The sequence below is a fragment of the Phyllostomus discolor genome, chromosome 4 (genome assembly GCF_004126475.2).
Source record: "Phyllostomus discolor isolate MPI-MPIP mPhyDis1 chromosome 4, mPhyDis1.pri.v3, whole genome shotgun sequence".
Lineage (NCBI taxonomy): Eukaryota > Metazoa > Chordata > Mammalia > Chiroptera > Phyllostomidae > Phyllostomus > Phyllostomus discolor.
In genome coordinates, this window is record NC_040906.2 from 178,718,899 (window position 1) to 178,739,600 (window position 20,702).

At 38.4% G+C, this 20,702-nt stretch overlaps 1 protein-coding gene across 2 annotated transcripts in view; it reads left to right on the plus strand.

Moving 5' to 3' along the window:
* NKAIN2 (sodium/potassium transporting ATPase interacting 2) overlaps positions 1 to 20,702 on the plus strand; it is an 878,265-nt gene that overhangs the window by 838,739 nt on the left and 18,824 nt on the right. For both annotated transcript variants that reach the window (XM_036024646.1, XM_028511048.2), the window contains one exon: positions 13,044 to 13,104. In XM_036024646.1, the coding sequence (XP_035880539.1) occupies positions 13,044 to 13,104 (61 nt within the window). The remainder of the gene's footprint in view (positions 1 to 13,043; positions 13,105 to 20,702) is intronic.

A 20,702-nucleotide genomic window follows, 5' to 3' on the forward strand; every position in this document is an offset into this window, starting at 1 on the left:
GCCTACTATTACTGCTCTTGGAACCTGCCAGATCAATGTCAATAAGCAAGACAGCCCTGATAAATGATTAAATAGATAAGACCACAAATATGTGGTCATTTGTTCTCATCACCTCAATTAACAATCAGCCAAACCTGGGGGAAAGACCTGCCTGTATGACTGACAGGCAACCACAGATGCATGAGAGAAGTCGACTGTGTCTAGCAAAAGAACTGCCCATCTGAACTCAGCCCAAATTGCCAACCCACAGAATAATGAGCAAACAATGAATGATTGTTGTTTCAAACCCTAAATTTTGGGGGTGGTTTGTTGGGTAGCAAAAATTAACTGATAATGAATATCCATACAATGGAATGCCAGTTGAAAGTAAAATAGAATAATTTTCTGAGCGTGCATGCACTATTTTGGATTAATCTCAAAAATAGTATGTTTGATGAAAGAAGCTAGACACAAAACAATATGATTCTATTTGTATCAATTTCAAGAACGAGCAAAATTATTCTATGGTGATTAAAATCAGAACAGTTGCCTGGTAGGTGGTGTGGAGACAGAATGGGAGGAAGAGTAACAAGAAAGGGTCAAGAGAGAACTTTCTAGGCTAATGGAAATATTCTTGGGGAGTATTGAAGATGCTCATATGAATCACAATAAAATTAATTAAGTTGTGTAATTAAATATTGAATAGGGTGCTGTATGAGCAGAGTAAGCAGTGCGGACCTGTGCATTTTGGCTTTTAGGAAATGCTTCCATGAAAAGTAGTCTTGAAGTAGCCCATGTTGCATGTATAGGCTCACTACACGATGTTCCATTGTGTTTGTTAGATAGCGAAATGACATAATCAAAAGCACAAAGGTATCAAACAGTATGGCATGCATATTGGGGGAACTGCCCAGAGATTCTGTATGGAAAAGGGGAGTCATTAAGAGTTGGAGCTAGAAGCATAGGCTTGAGACAAATCATGTATGTTCTTAAATGCTTTGCTATCCGTTCCTTATCTTATGAGCAAGGAGAACCATTGATGAGATTTTCCTACCTTTAGAACCATACCACCGAATGTGAGGCTTGCCTTGCTCACCAGCAGTAAGGGGAAGGTAATTAGTGGCTCGCCGATACATTTCTTATGTTAGAAGCCCACTGTGGTGTGTAGAAGCATGTGTAAACAAATCAGAGGAGGACTATAAAATCATGATGAGCTGGAACCGCTGAAAGAGAAATGAAATGGTAATTAAATGAATGGGAGGAACACTCCAGTTTTCCTAGATACTCCAGGTTTCCCATGAGTGGCATTAAACTCCTCTGTGGTTTGTCTGGTAGCTCAGCCAGTTTTGTCTCTTGTTGATTTCCAAGCTCTGCTAATCCAAAACTCAATACTATCCTCCATGTCAATTTCCATCTTGGAAAACTAGTTGAACTTTATTTTAGGAATGTTTGTTTCTGATTTGAATTTGCTCTGATCTTTTATTCTCTTCATTTGAGTGTATAGTAAGTTTTACCTGTTGAATAAGTTAACAATACCGTGTTAAAAGGGAAAAACATAGGATTTCAGGTTTGTAGACATAGATGCAAGTCCTCTCCTTACTATCTGTTAATCTTGGGACATCACTTAATTTCACTAAGCCTCAGTTATCTCATTTATAAATAATAGGTGATGATAGAAACACTCTTTTTAGTTCTAAAAGAAAAGATAGAGCAATAGTTATAACGATGTTAGGATATGCTCAGAATATAGTGGGCAGTCCAACAATACTAGCTACTAGCTTGAGTATTCATCATTAATCACTAGCCTTTTCTATTCTACCTCCCAGTCATTACCAGTATGGGAAATGTGATTCAGGTGGTTGGTTGTTTTGAGGCTTAAACATTGAAAAAAGAGTTAAACACAAATATAATAACAGTTTTTCCTAACAGTTTTGCATTCCTAAATGACAATGATTGTGTTATCAGTAATCACTGAAATCCTTTCATTATGAGGCAGTTGACACTGTGTCTTTTGCCCTCATATTCCTATGAATTACATGAGAAGAAGGTAATCTAAGATTTATATTGAAAATAAGGGCACTCAGATAGAAAGGAGAAAGAATCTGTGAAGAACACCAATCATAGCCAAGTTCTGACTCCAAAGTTATTACACACAGATAGAGTTGACAAGCCCTTTAAATGACACTTTGATTTAGCTTTATGCCTTTTAAAATTGTTTTGAAAAAAACTGGTCTTCAAATTTGTGTTTTTCCCAATCTGTATCTTACTCCCCTTGGGGTTTTTCTTTCTGTTACTGCCTACACTCCCATTCATCTTCTGCTGCTGCATATTACATCTAGTACTTTGTTTCAGATGCAAGCTTTATTGAAGGCTACCTACAATATATTTTCATAGAGCATAAAGCATGTCCCCAAGGATGTCATGGTAAAGAAACCAGTTGTTCTAAGGTTTCTATTTACTTATATTTTCAAAACCTTAATAACACATCTAAGTTTACTATAACATTTTGAAGCAACTTTTCTCTCTAGCTGGTGTGTCCTGATATCTTCTTTTCATTTAGTTTTTTTTTTATTTTTTTGGTACAGATAGAGCACTATTCTTGATATCATTTTTACATAATGCTAATCAGTAAATTATTTCTGATAATGCTGAACTTGTTATTTATCCCCTCTTCTGGCACTCATCTGCTAAAAGAAAAAATGCCTTATTAAGATTCATCAGAGTTGGGCAGCATTAACTCTTTCTTGTATCCAATCACAACCAGTTACCCTGGGCCAAAGGTTCTGGACTATGAGATGATAGCCTGTGTTTCCAAGCTCTGACCATGCCAAAACGTCCATAAGCCAGCAGAGCGTTGGAAGTGAACAAGTAGTTTGCCTAATGAGATTTGTGATTCTCAGTTGTACTTCTGTAAAGAAACAACCTGAAATCAACTTTTAATTGAGAAGATGACAACTGGTCAATCCCAGAAGAGTCTCTAATGGGTACTAGTCTAATTAATATCCTCAAATGAGATTGGAAAGAATGACTGCCGCTCAAACAGAAATCCTAGATGGTTCCTGATCCCCCTACAGATGTGGACAAGACAGAATCTTGGAGGCCAAAGATAAAGTCTTATTCACCATCCTCCAAATAGTAAGCAGCTTGTTGTGTTTCAGTTACTTGAGCATGGTATAATACAAGACATTTACTAATCTGCCATGGGTTGAGGAATTCAGTGTGTCCTTTGACAGAGGCTAATTTAACTGATTATTTACACAGAAAACATCTGAATGGACTTTTTTATTTTTAGGCAATATTTTTTTTATTTCCAAGCAATGGTAATTTATTCATTTCTTATATTTAAAATGTCTGAGGTAAAGTGATCTAGGTCATCTTGTTGTTGGTGATATTCCCAGGAAGCAGTTAACCATCAGTTTGTATAGGGAATTCTCCTTCATCATCATTGCCATAGTTGTCATCATCATCATCATAAAATGTTTATCGAGAACCTTCTATGAGCTGGAAGTTTACTCATTATATCTCATTTCTCCATCTCTCTTCTGTGTAATTACAACTATGTTTAGATATCTTCTTTTATCTGCAGTGCCCTGGACACTGTCAGCATTTTGACTGACAAGACAAAATTTAATTACTAGACCTTGTTGTTCTTCCTCAAAAAGCTTAAAATGTCATACAGAAGAGGACTTAAGGTGAGATAGCCAAAGCATTCCCCTTGGAACTTACCTCCAATTCTAAGCTGATCTGATCTCTTCATCATTGCTTTTTTCAGGGTCTAGGTTGTTAATCAGATAAAGACCCAGTGCGTAGTCTCCCTGCATGTTTTATACATATACACATACATACACATGTACATATACACATTCTGGTGATGTTATCTTATGTGTGGTAATACAGTGTGGCAAATATGTGCTGCAGACTCAAATGAAATATATTCTCTACATTTTCCTTATTTTCTAATCTAGCACTTCTGGAAAAGAAAGAAATGTTAATATACTTTTAATATCTTCTTCTAAAATTGGTTCTTTTTGCAACTAGTGTTCCAATACAATTCTCCTAGTGTCTTCAGAAGAATCTGGCTTTTTATTCCCATTGTCTTTATTGTCAGTGGAAATTAGGCTTTTCCAAGGAATCACGAGAAAAGCATTCCAAGGACCCACACATGGGAGACTGTGGTGTGGCAAGATGGTTCATTCAGGTGGAAATAGAAGCTGCCCCCTGAGTTTCCAATGTCCCATCTCTCTCCATCTCACCATGGAAGAAGTTCAGCCATGTCCTCATCCTGGCCAAAACAAAGGCTAAGGGCTAGGGTTTCTGCTTCATATTAAAGCTTAGTCTTTTGGAGCATCCAGCTAGTTTAGCTTATGTTCCCAGCTGCAGTCCATTGCAGTGCTGAAGTATTTAGGCTGCTGCCTGGAGCCTGCACGTGAACTCCAGGTGACCATCAGCCACACAGCTGTTAAGGCCACATGGCTATGGAAAGAGGATGCATGAGTGTATGGGGCTAGTGTGGGTCACAAGAGAGAGAGAGAGACAGAGAAAGAGAGAGAGAGGGAGAGAGGGAGAGGGAGAGATCGATCACGCGCTTTTTTGATTTCCTGGAATTATATTAGATTGGGTTTGGTACGGACCAGGTGCTTTTTCAAAGAACCAGTCAACTTGGCAAGCTTTCACAGGCTTTGATGGGTCAACCAACTAGTTAGACTGTCAGACCTCTAAGATCAAGCATCTACCCCTGCACCCCTCAACAATCTAGTACCAGAGCAGGAAGGGAAGGAGTGTTAATATCCCTGGAGTAATGCTATGATCCTTTGGGTGTGAAGTAGCTTCCTAATGAAGTAAACATTCTAATGCTCCCCAGTTAATTAAGCTCAATGTCCAACTCCGTTTGCTCCCTTTCCTTATTAATAATATGTTAACTACATACAGTAACATCATAATTGGAACACTCTCTCCAATGAAATAACTGAAATTTTTAGGCTTGTCTATTTTTTCTTCGAAAATAAAAAGTTTATTTAAAAATTGCAAATTTTCAATATCATTGCTCTCAAACTTTTTGCACACCGCAAGTAAACAAGGTAAAATATTTTTTTAACATTAGTGTTTTACTTTGCACATTTTTCAATATCTGTTTCTGTGTAGGTTTTTTAACACACATATCAATACAGCAGCCTTGTCTATAAATGCTGACATACCTAAAACATGCTAATTTCTTTTGCATATGTGTTACTAGTAGAATTAATTTTGCTTTAGTTTCCCTATTAGCTCTGAGAAAAAAACTATTTGTACCATTTGCTCACAGAGGAATTATGTACTTATTTGTTGAAAAGTTCTGCCCAGCAGTATTGATTGTTTATGTTCAACAGAACGTTTTAAAATTGCACTTTCTCAAAGGCTTCATTATAAGTAGAGTCTTTGTGATACGTGACATTTATACAATCTTACCTAGTTTTACTACTAAAATAGTGGGGTATTGTTGATAGGTTGCTTTATACAATACATTTCCATTTTTTAATTGTGATATAATTGACATATAATAGTGTATTAGCTTTAGGTGTACAACATAATGCCAGCTACTTTCAGTGAGGAGCTTTAGTTGAGAACTCCCATTTTGACTCCCGCCTCAGAAACGGAAGGCGTCTCATGACAGTTCTTTTGAACTAAAGAAGCCATTTCTTTTATCGCCTCCCAACCGTCATTTGTATAGTATGGTTGAACTACTACTGTCAATACAGTTTTTAAAGTTAATCTGATATTTAAACTCTGAGAGAAATATTAGCCATGATGACGTTTGACTTTTATTGGTCATCTTTGACCCTGCCTGAATATCCTCGGCTCTACCAATTTTACTAAAACATTAGACTCATTTGAACCTGGGTAACCATTTGGTAAGTGTTCCCTGAAAAAAAGAATCTACCATTTTCCAGAGGCCAATTTATAATGGGGAATTATTGGTTAAGCCAGTGTTGCCATTTGGTTGAGTCCATTTCCCAGCCTTAAGTAGATAATACAAGTTTGCATGTATGTCTACTTTTATTTAATCTTTTAAAAAGTGTTTAATGCAGTCATGCTTGATGCTGCAGCACAATGCCTAAAGGCTCGTATTAAGATATGTCTCCGATCCTCTCAAAAGCTTTTCTGACTCAGTAGGCTGTGAACGTTCACAATAGCCCTAAAGGCAATCCTCCGTGAGTTATTGAAGGTGATACCTGCACCTGGATTATTCGTAGCGAAGAAAACTTGCAGCGTGCACCCCGATAGTCCAGCCAGTGGCGCGGCACGGGAGACGAAATCACCTGGCGGAGAGCAAAGAGGATACAGCAGCCCACATTAAAAAGTGTATATTAAAGACCTTCATTAATAGCACTGATATAATCATATTGGAATCCTTTGCTGAAGCAATCTCAAATTGTATAAATGGGAAAAGATGCAAAAGAGCAGGTAAGATATTTACAACTTAAAAGAATATTCAGTGAGGGCGTAATATCTTTCTATTCAAATTCATAATACAAAAAGCATGGGTTTATAGAATCTGAATGATGAATTTAGAACAAAAATAGATGATTTAGTTTCAATGAATTATAGAACTAATATATCTGAGAATCAGATAATTGTACATTAAAAAATAGGTTTTGCCAACCTTAATCTTCACTCCCAGTCCAAAAAAAAGTTTTGAATACTGATTAGATATTGGATCAACATCAAAAACTATTATGGACTTCAACTTGGTATAGTGGATCAGAATTAAAATATCTTTGACTTAAGAACGTAAGTAGATCCACCTTGTTTAAAATTATAATACTTAAAAATTATAATACAAAAAAATTAACATTAATAATAGCATCTTAAAATGTATTATTTTTAAATTCAAACTTTTATCTGAGGTCATTGTAGACCAGAAGCAATTGTATAAAATAATACAGTGAGGTCCCATGTACCCTTCACCCAGTTTCCTGCAATGGAAACATCTTGCAAAACTACGGTACAGTGTTAGTACCAGAATACTGAGATTGGTGCAGCGAAGGTGCCGAATGGTTCCCTCACCACAAGAGTCCCTCAGGTTGCTTTTTTATGGCCATATTCACTTTGCTGTGACCCCCCACTGATCCTAGCAACCATCAATCTGTTCCTTACTTCTATAATCTTGTCACATCGAGAATATTATATAAATAGAACCATATAGCATATAACCTTTGGGTTACCTTTTCCACTCAGCATAACTCTAGGGAAATTCATGTAGGCCATTGCATGTATGAATAGTCCCTTCCTTTTATTGCTGAGTGGTATTTCATGATATGGGGATGCCGCTGTTTGTTTCATCATGCACCCATTGAAGGACATTGGTTTGTATCAAGTCTTTGGCCAAAGCTGCTATAAACATTAGTGTACATGCTTTTATGTGAACATGTCTTCATAGCTCTGGGATAAATGACCAGGAGTGCAATGGCTGAGTCTCCTTGTAGTTGTGTGTTTAGTGTTGAAAGAGACTTGAAACTGTTTTTCAGAAAAAAAAAAATATATATATATATTCTTCTTCCTGCTTTCACAATTTTTGTCTCTTGTTTTCCACAATTTGACTTTCATGTATCTTGGTATGAATTTCTTTTAGATTATTCTGTTTGGGTTTCAGTCAACTGGGCTTCATCCAACTTTTTAAATATGTAAGTTTACATCTTTTGACAAATTTAGCAAATTCTCATTTCTTCAAGTACTTTTTCAGTCCTGCTGTCTCTTTGTTTCCAGGACTACAATGTCACAAATGTTAGGTGTTTTATTATAGTGCCATGGATCCCTCACGATCTGTGTTCAACTTTCAGTGTACTTTCAATCTACTTTTTTCCCTTACCCATACTGGACTACTTCTATTCTGTTTTCAAGTCCACTGATTCCTGTGCCTCCTCCATTATGCAGCGTTTTTTTGTTGTTGTTGTATTTTTTAAGTTTTAAATTTTCAAAATGCTTCTTCTTTACATCTTCTATTTCTTTGATTTCACTATTTTTTATTTATTTCAAACATGTTTGTAATTGTTTGTTGAAGCAGTTTTATGATACCTACTTTAAAATATTGTTCAGACAATTCTAACGTCTCTGTCATCTAGTTCTCTGTCAGCTCCCGTTGTTTCTTTTTCCATTCAAATTAAGAACCTCATCCTTATTGGGATGATGAGTAATTTAAATTGACACATGAACATTTGGGTGTTATGTTATAAAAATCTAGATCTTTCATAAGCCTTCTATTTTAGCTGACTTCCTCTGATACCTCTTTGGCAGGGGGAGGAGGCGGGACACTGACTCACTACTGCCTAGAGGTCCGGTGTTCCCACTCAGACTACTGGAACCCAAGGGACCCGGCCTTGGCATTAGGGCTGGGAAACTGCAGAGGGTCCTGCTCTCTACTCAGCCTTCACTGATACCTCCATGGCTACAAGGGGTAGAAGTGACTTGTTTCTGCTTTCAGGTGGCTTCAACAGACAAGGGCAAGGGATTGGTGTCATTACTGGGGGGCATTGGTGAAAGTTCTAATTCTCCACTAGATCTCCTCTGACACCTTCCCAGGTGGGAAGGGAAGGGTGCGTCCTTAGTACTGAGTGAGGCTAGATGTCACAATTCCCAAAGTGGTCTTTACTGCTACTAAGGAGGAGGGCCTTCTCCCTCCTGGCAGGAAGGAAAGTCCAGGCTCCCTACCTGATTTCTCATACACCACAGCCTGGCCAGGAGGAAAGTGTTGGCTCCCCGCTGTTTGCTGATATGGCTGGCGAGTGGGGTTACACTCCCCCCCCCCACCCCCCCGAGGTATTCACTGAAGGAGACCTGTTATTGTCCTAAATGTTTTTTTGTTTTTTGTTTTTGTTTTTTTGTCTCGTTAGGCTATCCCCTTCTGTGACTGGAGAGAGAAGGCAGTTTTTGTCTGTGTTCATTGGCATTTCTGAGTTGTGGGCTTCTTTACTCCAAGCCTGATACATATGAAATAAAAGAAAAATATCGAGTATGCATTCCCATGTCCTTCCTTGCATCCCAAGATTCTCAGCCACCCTACCTTCTTTCTACCTTTGAGATTCGTCCTATGTTTATTTCATACACAACACCCAGAGATTTCAGTTGTATGTAGGAGGGTAGTTACAGAAAAGTATATCACAACTTCCTGGAAAAAGAAGTCCAAATGATAGTATTTTAAATACTAAGGTTGTTACACTTTCAATTTCTACAATTAAATTTTTTCAAATACCAAAAGGCATTGATTTCCTCTTATCTATTAGCTTCTAAGTGAATTTCTGGGATGTACCATCATAATTTGGTTTGCAGGTAAAAAAAATGTTGAATCTGATTTACTTATAGAGAGAAAATATTTTCTCTCAGCCAATAATGATATCAAGATAATATGTAATTCTCTGTAAGGTGGATTAGAAGTGAACAAATCAGACGCATCAAGGTGAAAAGATGAATGAGCATAAACAGATTTAGGCTTAGCTCGGCTTTGAATGCCAAAGACTAAAACAACTGGGATGTTTTGGGCTTTTGTAAGAGGGTAACATAATTGTATGTTTGTCTAGTATATCACTGGTACCTGTCATTATTATTCTAGCCATATTTTAAAATATAATATAATTATATTTGAATTCCACATACTCAGATTTACTATGACCACACAGATCACTGTCTGCTGCTTTGGGCATTGCCACCCCCTTCACATGGCCCAAACTCCTCTGAACTGGGGTCACTTGCTCCTTCCTGAATATAATTTACATCTTCCAAGAGCTTTTCTGAGTTCTTCTTGGAAGATATCTTCTCCTTTTCCCTCATTTATTCCACTCAAAGCTCTTCCATCTCTAGAAGAGTGTTTCCAAAATGCCAACATACACATACCCTGATAATGAATTGTCAGCTCCTGGAGGAGACAACCCTGTAATTCAGCCTTAAAATTGCAAGGCTGACCAGGGAGAGAAAGGGGGAAGTGTGGGGCATTCACATGCTTGGTTGGCAGAATGGGTTAATGAGTTAAAAAAACAGAGGAGCAAAACCACCTGATATATTTCAGCAAAGCACCAACAGCTTACTAACTGGCATTAACTTTGAGACTAGAAGTGGTGGAAAATGAGGTTAGAAAGGGAGCTAATTATCACATTAGGAAGGATTTGTATTCCATAAAAAATATTTTTTTCAGTAATCACTTAGTAGACCTGCAGTTTGTTTTTATTTGTCACTTAGGAGACATTCAATTTCCTTCCTTTCTTCTGACACTTATCTTAATTTACTTCAAATTACTATTACATTTATATCCTCACTACAAGATTGCAAATTCCTTTAGGATAGGATTGTATCTAACCAGGGGCAATTTGTTCCCCTTAAGGAACATGTGACAGTGTCTGCTGACATTTTTGATTGTCCCAATTGTCAATTGTCTTGATGGTAGGATGTTGCTAGTCAACTATCCTATAATGCACAACAGGCCTCACAAAAAAGGTTGCTCGAGCTATGATGCCCATGATGCTGAGGTTGGAAACTCTGGCTTAGTTCATCTGTGGAGCCCAGGTAGCAATTAGCAGAGTAGCACATTACAGGTGACAATCAGAGCTGTCGAAAGTTATTTTAAACCCCTTTTCTGTGAGCAACTTTTATAAATTGTTATAGGATTAAAAATTAAATTAGAAAAAAATTAAAATAACCCCTAGTATCCATAGGGATAAAATTAAATGTATAGGGTGTAAGAAAATTAGAAGTAATAGAGTTTATGAATCTCGATTAATTTGAGGAAACAAATTTTCATTTGTATTTAGAGGTGACCAATTTAAGAGCTATAGTTCTCTTAATCAGCATGCTTTTGTAATGAAATGCAGCATGATTTACTTTTATATCAAAGGACCTCCCTTGGTAGTTAAAGAATGCAACCCAACACAATTAAAAGATCACTGGTAAGCAGAATACAGTGCCTTCCCTGCATTCTGGGAGAGTAGTACAGTTAATAATCTAGGATCTAGTGGCACCTTAATGAACAATGTAAACTTATTGGCCCTGAATCTCAGAATTTATCAGTGGTGTTTACCTACATTTTTATTCCCAAAATAATGAAATGATGAGTAACAATCAAAAGAAAAGTTTGTGATTTTATTTAAAAATATATTGCTTATGGAGAATTCAAGTAACAAGTATTTAAAACTGAAAAGAAGAGATAAATTATGGATAAATCTGTAGCATTTAGCTGTGGATAGTAAGAACTTCCTGTGGAAGAAGGAGAGGAACTACAGATATGTCCAGAGCTTGCAATGAGACCCATTCCCTCTTTACCTAGCCGCAGTCATATCCAAGTATCAGTGACAGAGTGTCCATGGGACTGGGTCACTCAAGGATTAGAGATGTTTATGGGTCCTGGTGGATGAAGGACGAAGAGTTAGTATAACCTGTTTTTTTTCAGTACCCATAAAAAATGCTCAAATCACCATGTGATTTTGTTTAGCCAAATCAAAATCTGTCTTAAAACCAAATGGGAGACAATGGTTTTTAATAGTACCCTGTACTCGAAAAGTAAGTCCCATAAAACAATGATTCTGATAATTCTATTAAATAAGGAAATAGTTCTTACTATCACTATTTGATTGCCAATAGCAACATATAATTCAAAGAGAAAAATGATGATTTGATTATTTTTGAAGATTTTTTATGAAGAAAACTAACTCTGCTAATGTAACATCAGAGGTACCCTTATTTAATGGTCTATGGTGTGTAGCTAGTTCGGATACCACATTTGGGGGTTGGAGGGCAGGGTACACATTCCCTCTCATCCAGGATCTGGAAACAAAAGCCCTTGAGGAATATGTGGTATAGGCCTTCTCTCCCACCCACTCCTCCCCCGAGTGCAGTCAGTGTTTCTGGGCCAGGGTAGCTGCTGCTTCTTCCCCTGCCCACTCTTTGGAAGAGAACATGCTTTCTTATTAGACATATTCTGAAGTTTCTTTTAACGGGGCCTCCCCTTTGTCTCCAAATAGGTCTGTGCTCGTTCAATAGCTATCAGTGTCCCCTCTGACTTAAAATGTTCCACTCATATCTTCCAGAAGGATCGCTGTCAGCTACTAAAAAAACTTCATTAGGCTTATCACTGTGTCCCTGTTTTTTAGCTTCCTGGTGGAAGACAGCAGCCTTGCCTCACAGTCCCTTCCCCGCATCAGGTGCTGCGCAGAGGGTCCGTGCCCAGCCGGATCGATGCCTTGTGATTAATCTCCATCACTCTTCCAAGGACGTACTTTTAAAGATTCCCCCAAACTGGATTATTTTGAGTAATAGTTTTTCTACTTATCAGGAAATTATATTAGTTTGCTTTCACCCACCAGTGTTCATAATTTGACTAAATAAATATTATGCTGCTATGAGTAGATACAAAACCAATTAATCTAAGGAAATAGATGATAGATGTCAAAGGACTTTGGTGTGCTTCTTTATGGGCAACAGGAAGTGAAGACTTGCCCTACCATAGGGACTTCTTTGTAGTATGCTTCAGAAAGGACACATGACGTGTGTAATCCTAAATCCAATGCTCTGGGATACCCATTACCTCCAGCCGTCCGCCTCATGGTTTCTCTGTAACATATCATCCTAATTATACTTGGTGTGCCCGGTTGCTGTGTCAGGTCTAAATAACATTTTATTAATAAAGTGTTCATGCAGCACACCATGGGATCTCCTTGATATTTTTCCCTGAAAACTCTTTTTATGATAGTCAGTGACTAAAGTAAGTAAATTAGAAGTTGATTGGCACAAATGCAAATGGTAATGTATTAATGAAAGGCCATAATTCTTTTTTTCTCTTCCTGCACTTAACAATAACTTGTTTTAGATTGCCTGGCAATTAACAAATCTTACGCATAATTGCAGGTCAGAGGACAATATTTACTTATAAGGCAGACAAACATCACTTGAGTCAAGAATCCACGCTGGAGGGAGACCCAGTCTGACGAACCATTTTGGAACACTAAATCTAGTCGTGAACTGCCGGCCCTTGAAAAGTCATTCCCCAGCCAGATCCAGCTCTGCTGTCTTTGCCTCGTGTCTAAAGCATCTTTGTTTTGTTTCAGCTGGCAGGGTTCATCTACGCCTGTTATGTTGTGAAATGTATAACTGAAGAAGAGGACAGCTGTAAGTATTAAAGCTCTATTCCGTCTTTTTCAAGTTCCAAGCATCGTCTTGACTACCTCCTCCCTAGCCTTACCAGTTCTCAGGCAGTGTCCCCCAGCACATCATTAGAATGGGCAATAAGCTTTGTGTATCCATGGGGATAAAGTATTTTAATAAAAATATGCAGGACATTGAAAAATCGAGGAAGGATTTATTTTGAAAACACATTTTTTTCTTGGAAGGTACTTTTAAAATCTATTTCTCATATAACAATTCAAATAGGGAATATAGAGAGGAAACTGGAGAGGGAGTGATTTTTAAATGTGGTTAACTTGACCATTCTTTTCGTATGAACCATTTATTAGGTGTTGATAACTAATAACTAATCAGGTTGACCCACGACTACAAACCTTAACAATCAACAATTTGCAATAGCTCTTAAAACTCTCACAAGAACTGGCTTCAGATTAATTCAAGAAATTTGTCTCCAGGAAATCAAATTTTTATATCTCCTCTTTGCCCCTACACTTTGATACAAATGGCAAGAACGCTCTGTCTGAGTCTCGGCATTGAGTCCTCTTGCTTGATCCAGAGCTGAGACAATGTTCCCTTCCTACAAGCCTCTGAGTGGCTCTACCATCCTCTGCTCTTCTGAAAATGTAAAAATGGCAGGCAAAAGGTTTCACTCGTTCTTTGCCTCCTCAGGCCCTGAAAATAGGAGGACGGGAAAAAGTACTTCCAGCCTGTCTGAGTACCATCATGGATATTTGCCCAGGCAGCTATATTTACTCTGAGGAAAAATCAAAAATGGGAATCATTCTTTTTTGGTTTCCAAAAATAGTAATGACTGGGGTTGGAGACAGAGGCAAAAAGTGGTGAAATTCACTGCTCTGTTACAGGATGCTTTGAGGAAAAAAATGGAGAGAAATGTGTGTTTCTTCTTTGCTTTCCAGTCATATTAGACAGGAAGAAGCAGTATCAGGTGGCTAATTTAGAGGAGCCACTTTTCGGTCGTTCTAATATGTGACATAAAAGCAGAAACACAGAGTGCATAGTTTGTATTATTTTGTGTGTGAAAGGAAATGCTGCTCCTTTTACTGAAAAAGCATTTGTAAAATGCTTTTCAATGGATCAAGTTCTCTGTCAGGCTTTGGAGATTTTAAGATTAGTAACACACAATCTTCTACCTCTAGGAAGGCACCATCTTTCAGGAAAAAGCAAACATGTGAATAAAGTATAATAAAACCCTCTAGAGTGTATTGTGGGGGAAGATAGGAAAGGGGCCAGGAAATACTTCGTAGACAAGGGTATTCTTGAGCTTGGTCTTGAAAGATGAGTGGAGGACAGATGATTAGGGTGTCAATGTGGGAGCAAGGTGGTTCCTGGGAAAAAGTGGGGAAGTGCCAAGGCATAGCGCCACTGGTCGTGTTGGGAGCAGAGAAGCCAGATTAATATAACCGGCTTGTATCCAGTGCTGGAGATGGGCATTCAGAGAAAATTAGAAAAGAGGGCATAGACGGGAAGGTAGAAAAATGGTGTGACAGAGTAAGGAATTAGGACTTTATTTTGCAAAGCATGATGGTGAATCAATTGGCAGGTAGTTTATAAGAACAGAACAATATCATAAAAGTGGGCTTTAGAAAAGTCACAGTGGTATCAGTGTGAAGGAAAGCCTATGAGAGCAATGGGGCAGGTCAGGGAAATGGAGGCTGCTAGACTCTGTAAGGATGGCTGAGATCCAGGATGATGAGGGTCTGGACTGGGATCTATATTGTAGATGAAGAGGGTAGATATCACATGAGACATGCTGAAACAAAGTGATTAATGGACAGTGGATGGTGCTGTGTAAGGAACAATGAAGTAACTGATAGGTTCCTGGGTTTCTGGCATAAGTGGATGGGTATATGGAAATGTTAGTTGAAAATAGAATGGGAATGTGAAAATTGGTTCAACTTGAACAGGTTAAGGTTAAAGTGCCTGATGAATATACAAGAGAAGACATCTAGTAAGCACTTGTCTTATGCACAAAGGATGTATTCAAATTAGGAGTAGATTTATGGACCCCATGAACTTTGTACAGACTCCATGAACTTCAGAGGTGAATTCAGATGTTACTATTCAGTGTTTTTGTGCCACATCTTTGATGAAGGGAAAATTTACAGGTTAAATGTCATGTCAGAGCTGAGTTCCTTGGACTATAATGATTGATTGTATTTCACAATGATGCTGGTGCATTTTCATCTTCAGAAAATACTGACATACCAAGGCACCTACACAGATCATCAGTATCTATCTAGAATAGTACCTCCCAGAGAGGAACCCCAAAATGCTGGTACTATAAGATGTGCTGCTCAGAAAAGATCCCTTAGCCAAATAAGTTGGACATTGAAAATTTAAAGTGCACATTTCCATATTAATGTCTTTGTGACTACTGCAATAAAGAAGTATATTCGATTTTTCTTAATCCACAGCTTTATTTTAACCATGTTATAGTGGATGAGGTGCAGTGAGGCCAAATGCAGATAAAAAACAAAAAGCACCAACAGTTTCCCAGTTTCATTATACTCGTAGTTCCCTGGGCACACAAATAGCACCGGGGCAGGTCACAAAGCAGAGAAAGAACACACAAACCGGTAGGCAAGCAATCACCTTCATTGTTGTTTCCTTGCATCTAAAGAAATGGGCGAGGCTGGCTGAGCAGGTTCAGTATCAGCTGGCTAAGCTGGAAAGTGGCACCTTGTGAAACTCTTGTTCACGGTGACTATCAGAGGATGTAGTTTGGGGCTATCTAAAGTCGCCAGATGGTTTTCGGTGAGCTAGGGCTTACTTAAGTTCAGCTGGTCATTTTGTAGATGTTAAGCCATCAATTTTTAAAAAATTAAAAGTATAGTACTATCCCAAACATCTGAATACAAAATGCTTTTTTCATAAGAAATATTAATATTCCAGAGAATAGAATTCCAGAAAACTCATTTAAGGAATTCTGTCCTATCAAGTTTTGGCCAAAGCCAAATATCTTTTGGAAAATCAGGTTTATCTTTAAAGCATCTAACAAATTATTTTCCAAAACACTGTCTAAAGCAATGCCTATGTCTTTATATGTATTTTGATCATAATACCTTATCTGCCTTTATTAATCCAACTTCTCGTAGGCAAGTTTATCATTTCTTCCAGTGGGCAAGATATGAACTACTGTTTTATGTTTATATCCAAGTAGATTGAGGCTTACCTTAGAGTTTCACAGGACTAAGCAGGAGATGCTTGTTTGGGCCAGTTCTCTGTCCATTCAGGTGCATTGACTTGTGGTCATTCATACACAGACAATTTTAAGTGTTGAGTGTGATATTTGCTGTTGACATTTCCTGTGTATTACCAGAGTCTTGGCCATTTGTCTGTATTTCAACTCCGGGCACTGCCTAGAGCACGTGATTTCCAATGCTCAGGGGTAAAGAAGGTTTGAAGGTTTTGTCTAATTTTTGGCAATTGTGTCACAAAGGAAATTATTTTGATCTTTAAAAGTGTTCTGGCTGGATGAAAGTCTCGGGTGCATGCACGCATGCTCTCAGAAAGTAAGCCTGGATGTATGGGCAAAGTTTAATGTCTATGTAAACAGAGAAGGAAGAATCTCTGTCTGCTCTTAACTGTTGTGGATTTGTGATGAGATATCGGGATAGGAGTGTCGTGAAGGAGGAGGTGATAGCTACCTGCCTGACAAATTAGTTAAGTTTCCATTCCTAAGAGCCTCCTGAGGAACAGAGGGCAGTTTGGGCTCTAGAACTGTGCTGAGATAATAGCCCAATTATGGCAACTGGGAGATTAAAGTATTCTTGGTGTCAATACGAAGCTGACCAGCCACGTGCTCAGTTTTGCCACAGCAGACCTCTGCAATGAGTGTAGCCAGGGAGCCTCAGAAGCGGAGACCTCTGGGAGCTATGGAGAGAGGGTTCAGGCTCCAGGAGCGAAGACTCACACTTAAACACCATAAAATAGCAGCAAATCATCATCGAACTACAGGGCCTTAGACAGCAGGCACATCGAATGCTTGAAAATTGTGTTCCTTATTTCTCCTTTTAAACAGTATCTCATTTGCTTTGTAGACCCCAGTTCGATTAATATTTATATGGACATTTTAATGCAAAGTTGTTGATTTTTCCTGCGAAAAACCCTGGCCCTTGAAGTTCACATCTCCGACTCTTTCATTATCTGAGCTAGAGCCACAGCGTGACAGGCTGGCTGTACAAACTCACAGGACACCACTGCCATCTGCTGTGCTTCCCAGGAGGTAACAGCCACCCTGCGAGCATATGCGGCAAACAGGAGCATGGGATACTCCTACCCCCACGTATTAGTTACCTGGGGTATAAAAGCAAAATATAAAAACTGAGTGGCTTAAACAATAGAAATTTATTTTTGCATAGTTTATAAGGCTAGAGGTCCAAGATCAAGGGGCTGGCAAATTTGGTTTCTCCTGAAGCTTCTTTCCTTGGCTGACAGATTAACTTCTTGATTTGTCCTCAGATTGACTTTCTTCTCTGTTTGTACATGACCTTAATGTCTCTTTTTCTTCTTATAAGGACACCAGACCTATTGAACGTGGGCCTGACCCTTATGGCCTCATTTAATCTTAATTACCTTTTTAAAGGCCTCATCTCCAAACAATAACACAGGAGGTTAGGATTTCAATGTATACATTTGGAGGGGAACACAATTCAGTCATAACATCCCATATCCGAACACATACATGCACACACACACAGCTCCTGGGTATTTGAAAATACCTGTGTGGCACACAGTGGAGCTAGCTTGGCTCACTGGCCCACTAACCACCTGTGGGTAGTAGGGTCCAGGCTACAATGCTACCAGCCTCCTGGGCTCCACACTCTCTGCCTCCAGGCAGGAATATACTGTCAGCATCTTCTCCTGTGGGTTAGAGTGATTTGCCTTCAGATGGGCAGCTCCTCACCAGAAAACAGCTGGGACCCTGCTCCAGAGGGTGGGCCTTGATACTTGGACACTGTTAGAGTGGGGCAACCGCCACAATATACTTTCATCTATTTGTTCATGAAAAGGCAGCAATGTGTCTTCGGAGAAAAGGCTTTCTCCAGGAGAGCAGACATCCCTTGCTGAGCTGTCTTTGTGGCTGGCTCTTCACTGTACAATACCATCTGTTGCCAGCCATGCTGAGTTTTCCTTATGACCTCCAATCTTTTCTGTTCCCTCCACTTGTTCTCTTTTACAATAGTGTGTGAAAGAAATAAAATGTTTTGAGATTCCTGGTCTGATGTGCCTTTGATTATCTACAGGGTAGGGCAAAACAAAGTTTGCAGTTGTTTCTGTGGAAAATCATACAATGATTACTAAATAATAACACAAGAATAAACTCTGTGTTTGATGTACTCACAGCTGTAAACCTGCTCTAACCCCTCTGTATGTAGCTATTCTCACACTTCATCCTCAGCTCTTCTGCACCACGGTCAGATGTTGACTTGCAGTGACAGAACTAATTATGTCTCTGCCTCATTAGCATTGTTAGATGCAAAATATCACTAATCCATATAGAAAAAAAATCTTCATTTGGTCTCTCAGTTTTTATTATCTTTTCTTACAAACCTTTTGCTTAATATTTAATCTAAAGCTAAACATCAGTCCTCTAAAAAGAAAAGGGAGTCCATTTTCCTAAGTAGACAGTATCATTTCTAAAAGAGATTTGCTGTATTTGCAAGTATTATTAAATATTTGAATAATCTGTAGAAAGCTATAAATATCATTTGAAGACATACTCCAGGGGATTTGGGGGAAATTTTGAAAACTGGATTCTAGATGTTTAAACATGTAGATGCACATGTGCAGGAACCCACCAACCAAGCAACAAGTTCATGGAAGTCTGTTCTGAATTCTTCAGACTCAACTGGCCTTGGGATAAAAGGCACAATCAATATAGAGAATCTTTCATTTGAAAAGCAAACCACAGGAAATTATTCACTTCTCTGAGGCTAATAATTTTCTGTTATTTTTGTTTGATTTTTCCTCTAAAGCCTGCTGGCCTGTGTGTGTGTATGTATTGAACTCCATTCTGTATGTTTTGATCATTTTTCCCATTTGTCAAGATCACTGAGTTTGGATGCAATTCTCTGAGCACAGCCATACACTTTCCCACCCACCGTGGGGGAGTTGAAAGGAGGAAGCAGGGAAGAGTACTTCCCCATGAAAGTTATTTGTTTCTTCCTGTTTATAAAGGAATGTATGTTGACTGAAGTGTATATAGAAAACACAGTTGTAAAAAATAGAATAACCCTACAATTCTGAATTCTGGCTCTCAGTTAACATTTTAACATATTACATGTCCTCTGATCTTCCTTCTTTTTTCCTACCTTCTATCCATCGATCTATCTATCTATCTATCTATCCATCCAGCTATTTATCATCTGCCTATCTATCCACCTGGTCATTAGGGCCACACTATACCTGTGTTTGGTAACCTGAGCTTCCTTTCTTGTTTTTATAAATCACTCTACAAACGTAACCTAAGGGGCAGGCAATTAGCAGTTTTAAAATGGTGCAGACTTCCTGGGTGTCAGGTTGACAGGTAGAGTTACAAAAAATATGGTCTATTTTACTTTTCAAGTCTTATATTCAAGCAACTAAATGAAAGAATAGTACATTATTGTTTTATCATCTGTTTATAACATGTGTTTTGTAATTCTAAAGGTGACAAAGTAAAATGATATTGGCCTTATCCACCAGCTTCCCTCCCAAAACAGAACTTGCCATTACTTTCCCCAAATCGGAACAGAATCATATATCATCAGAGCCCAGAACCCCAAACTCTGAACAGTAGTAATCTCTAGCCATACTCTTCAGAATGGCAGTCGTAAGACAAAGCAGGACCATCACCTTGCTCCTCCAGCTCCCCAAAGCGCAGGAGCTCTGTATTTATTTAATTTCATATCTCTTTGTTGTTTAAGATTTATTTTAGACTACAAATACTGCAGGGTTTTAAATGATGGCAAACTATTGCCTATGGCTCTATGTTGACACCTTAGTTTTATAAACCCATAAAAATTACATGATGTGCCCAAGGTCACTGAGTGTATTTGTGAACTTTTGACAGCAGTACGGCACATATTGACTCCTACGGGATAAGAGAGTATTAGGGGATGCCACTGGGGACCACACCTGTTTTGACCACCACTATATCCTCAGCGTCTAACATATCCCCAACCTAGTGCAGGACTTAATGAGTATCTGAGAAATAAATGAATGAATCATTCAGCTCTCCACAAACATTTCCTGGAATACATGGAAACTGCTAAGGAAATGTGACATTTCCTTAGACCCCACTTTATTGTAGTTAAATGAATAACAAATTATAATAAAGTACCTGTAGTCATTTTCTAAACAAATAAAAGGAAACACAAAAACATGCTGTCATAGGTAAAAGACTAAATAAATGATCACCACCTGAAACACATGCCTACATATACATATGCCTCCTGTCAATCACAGGCAAGTTTCTGTCTGTGACAACAGCTTTCCCTAACAGCGAGACTCAGCGGTTTTTACAGTAAGTCTCTTTAGTACGGGTCTCTTTTTCAGCCTACTGTTAAATTGCACCCCCT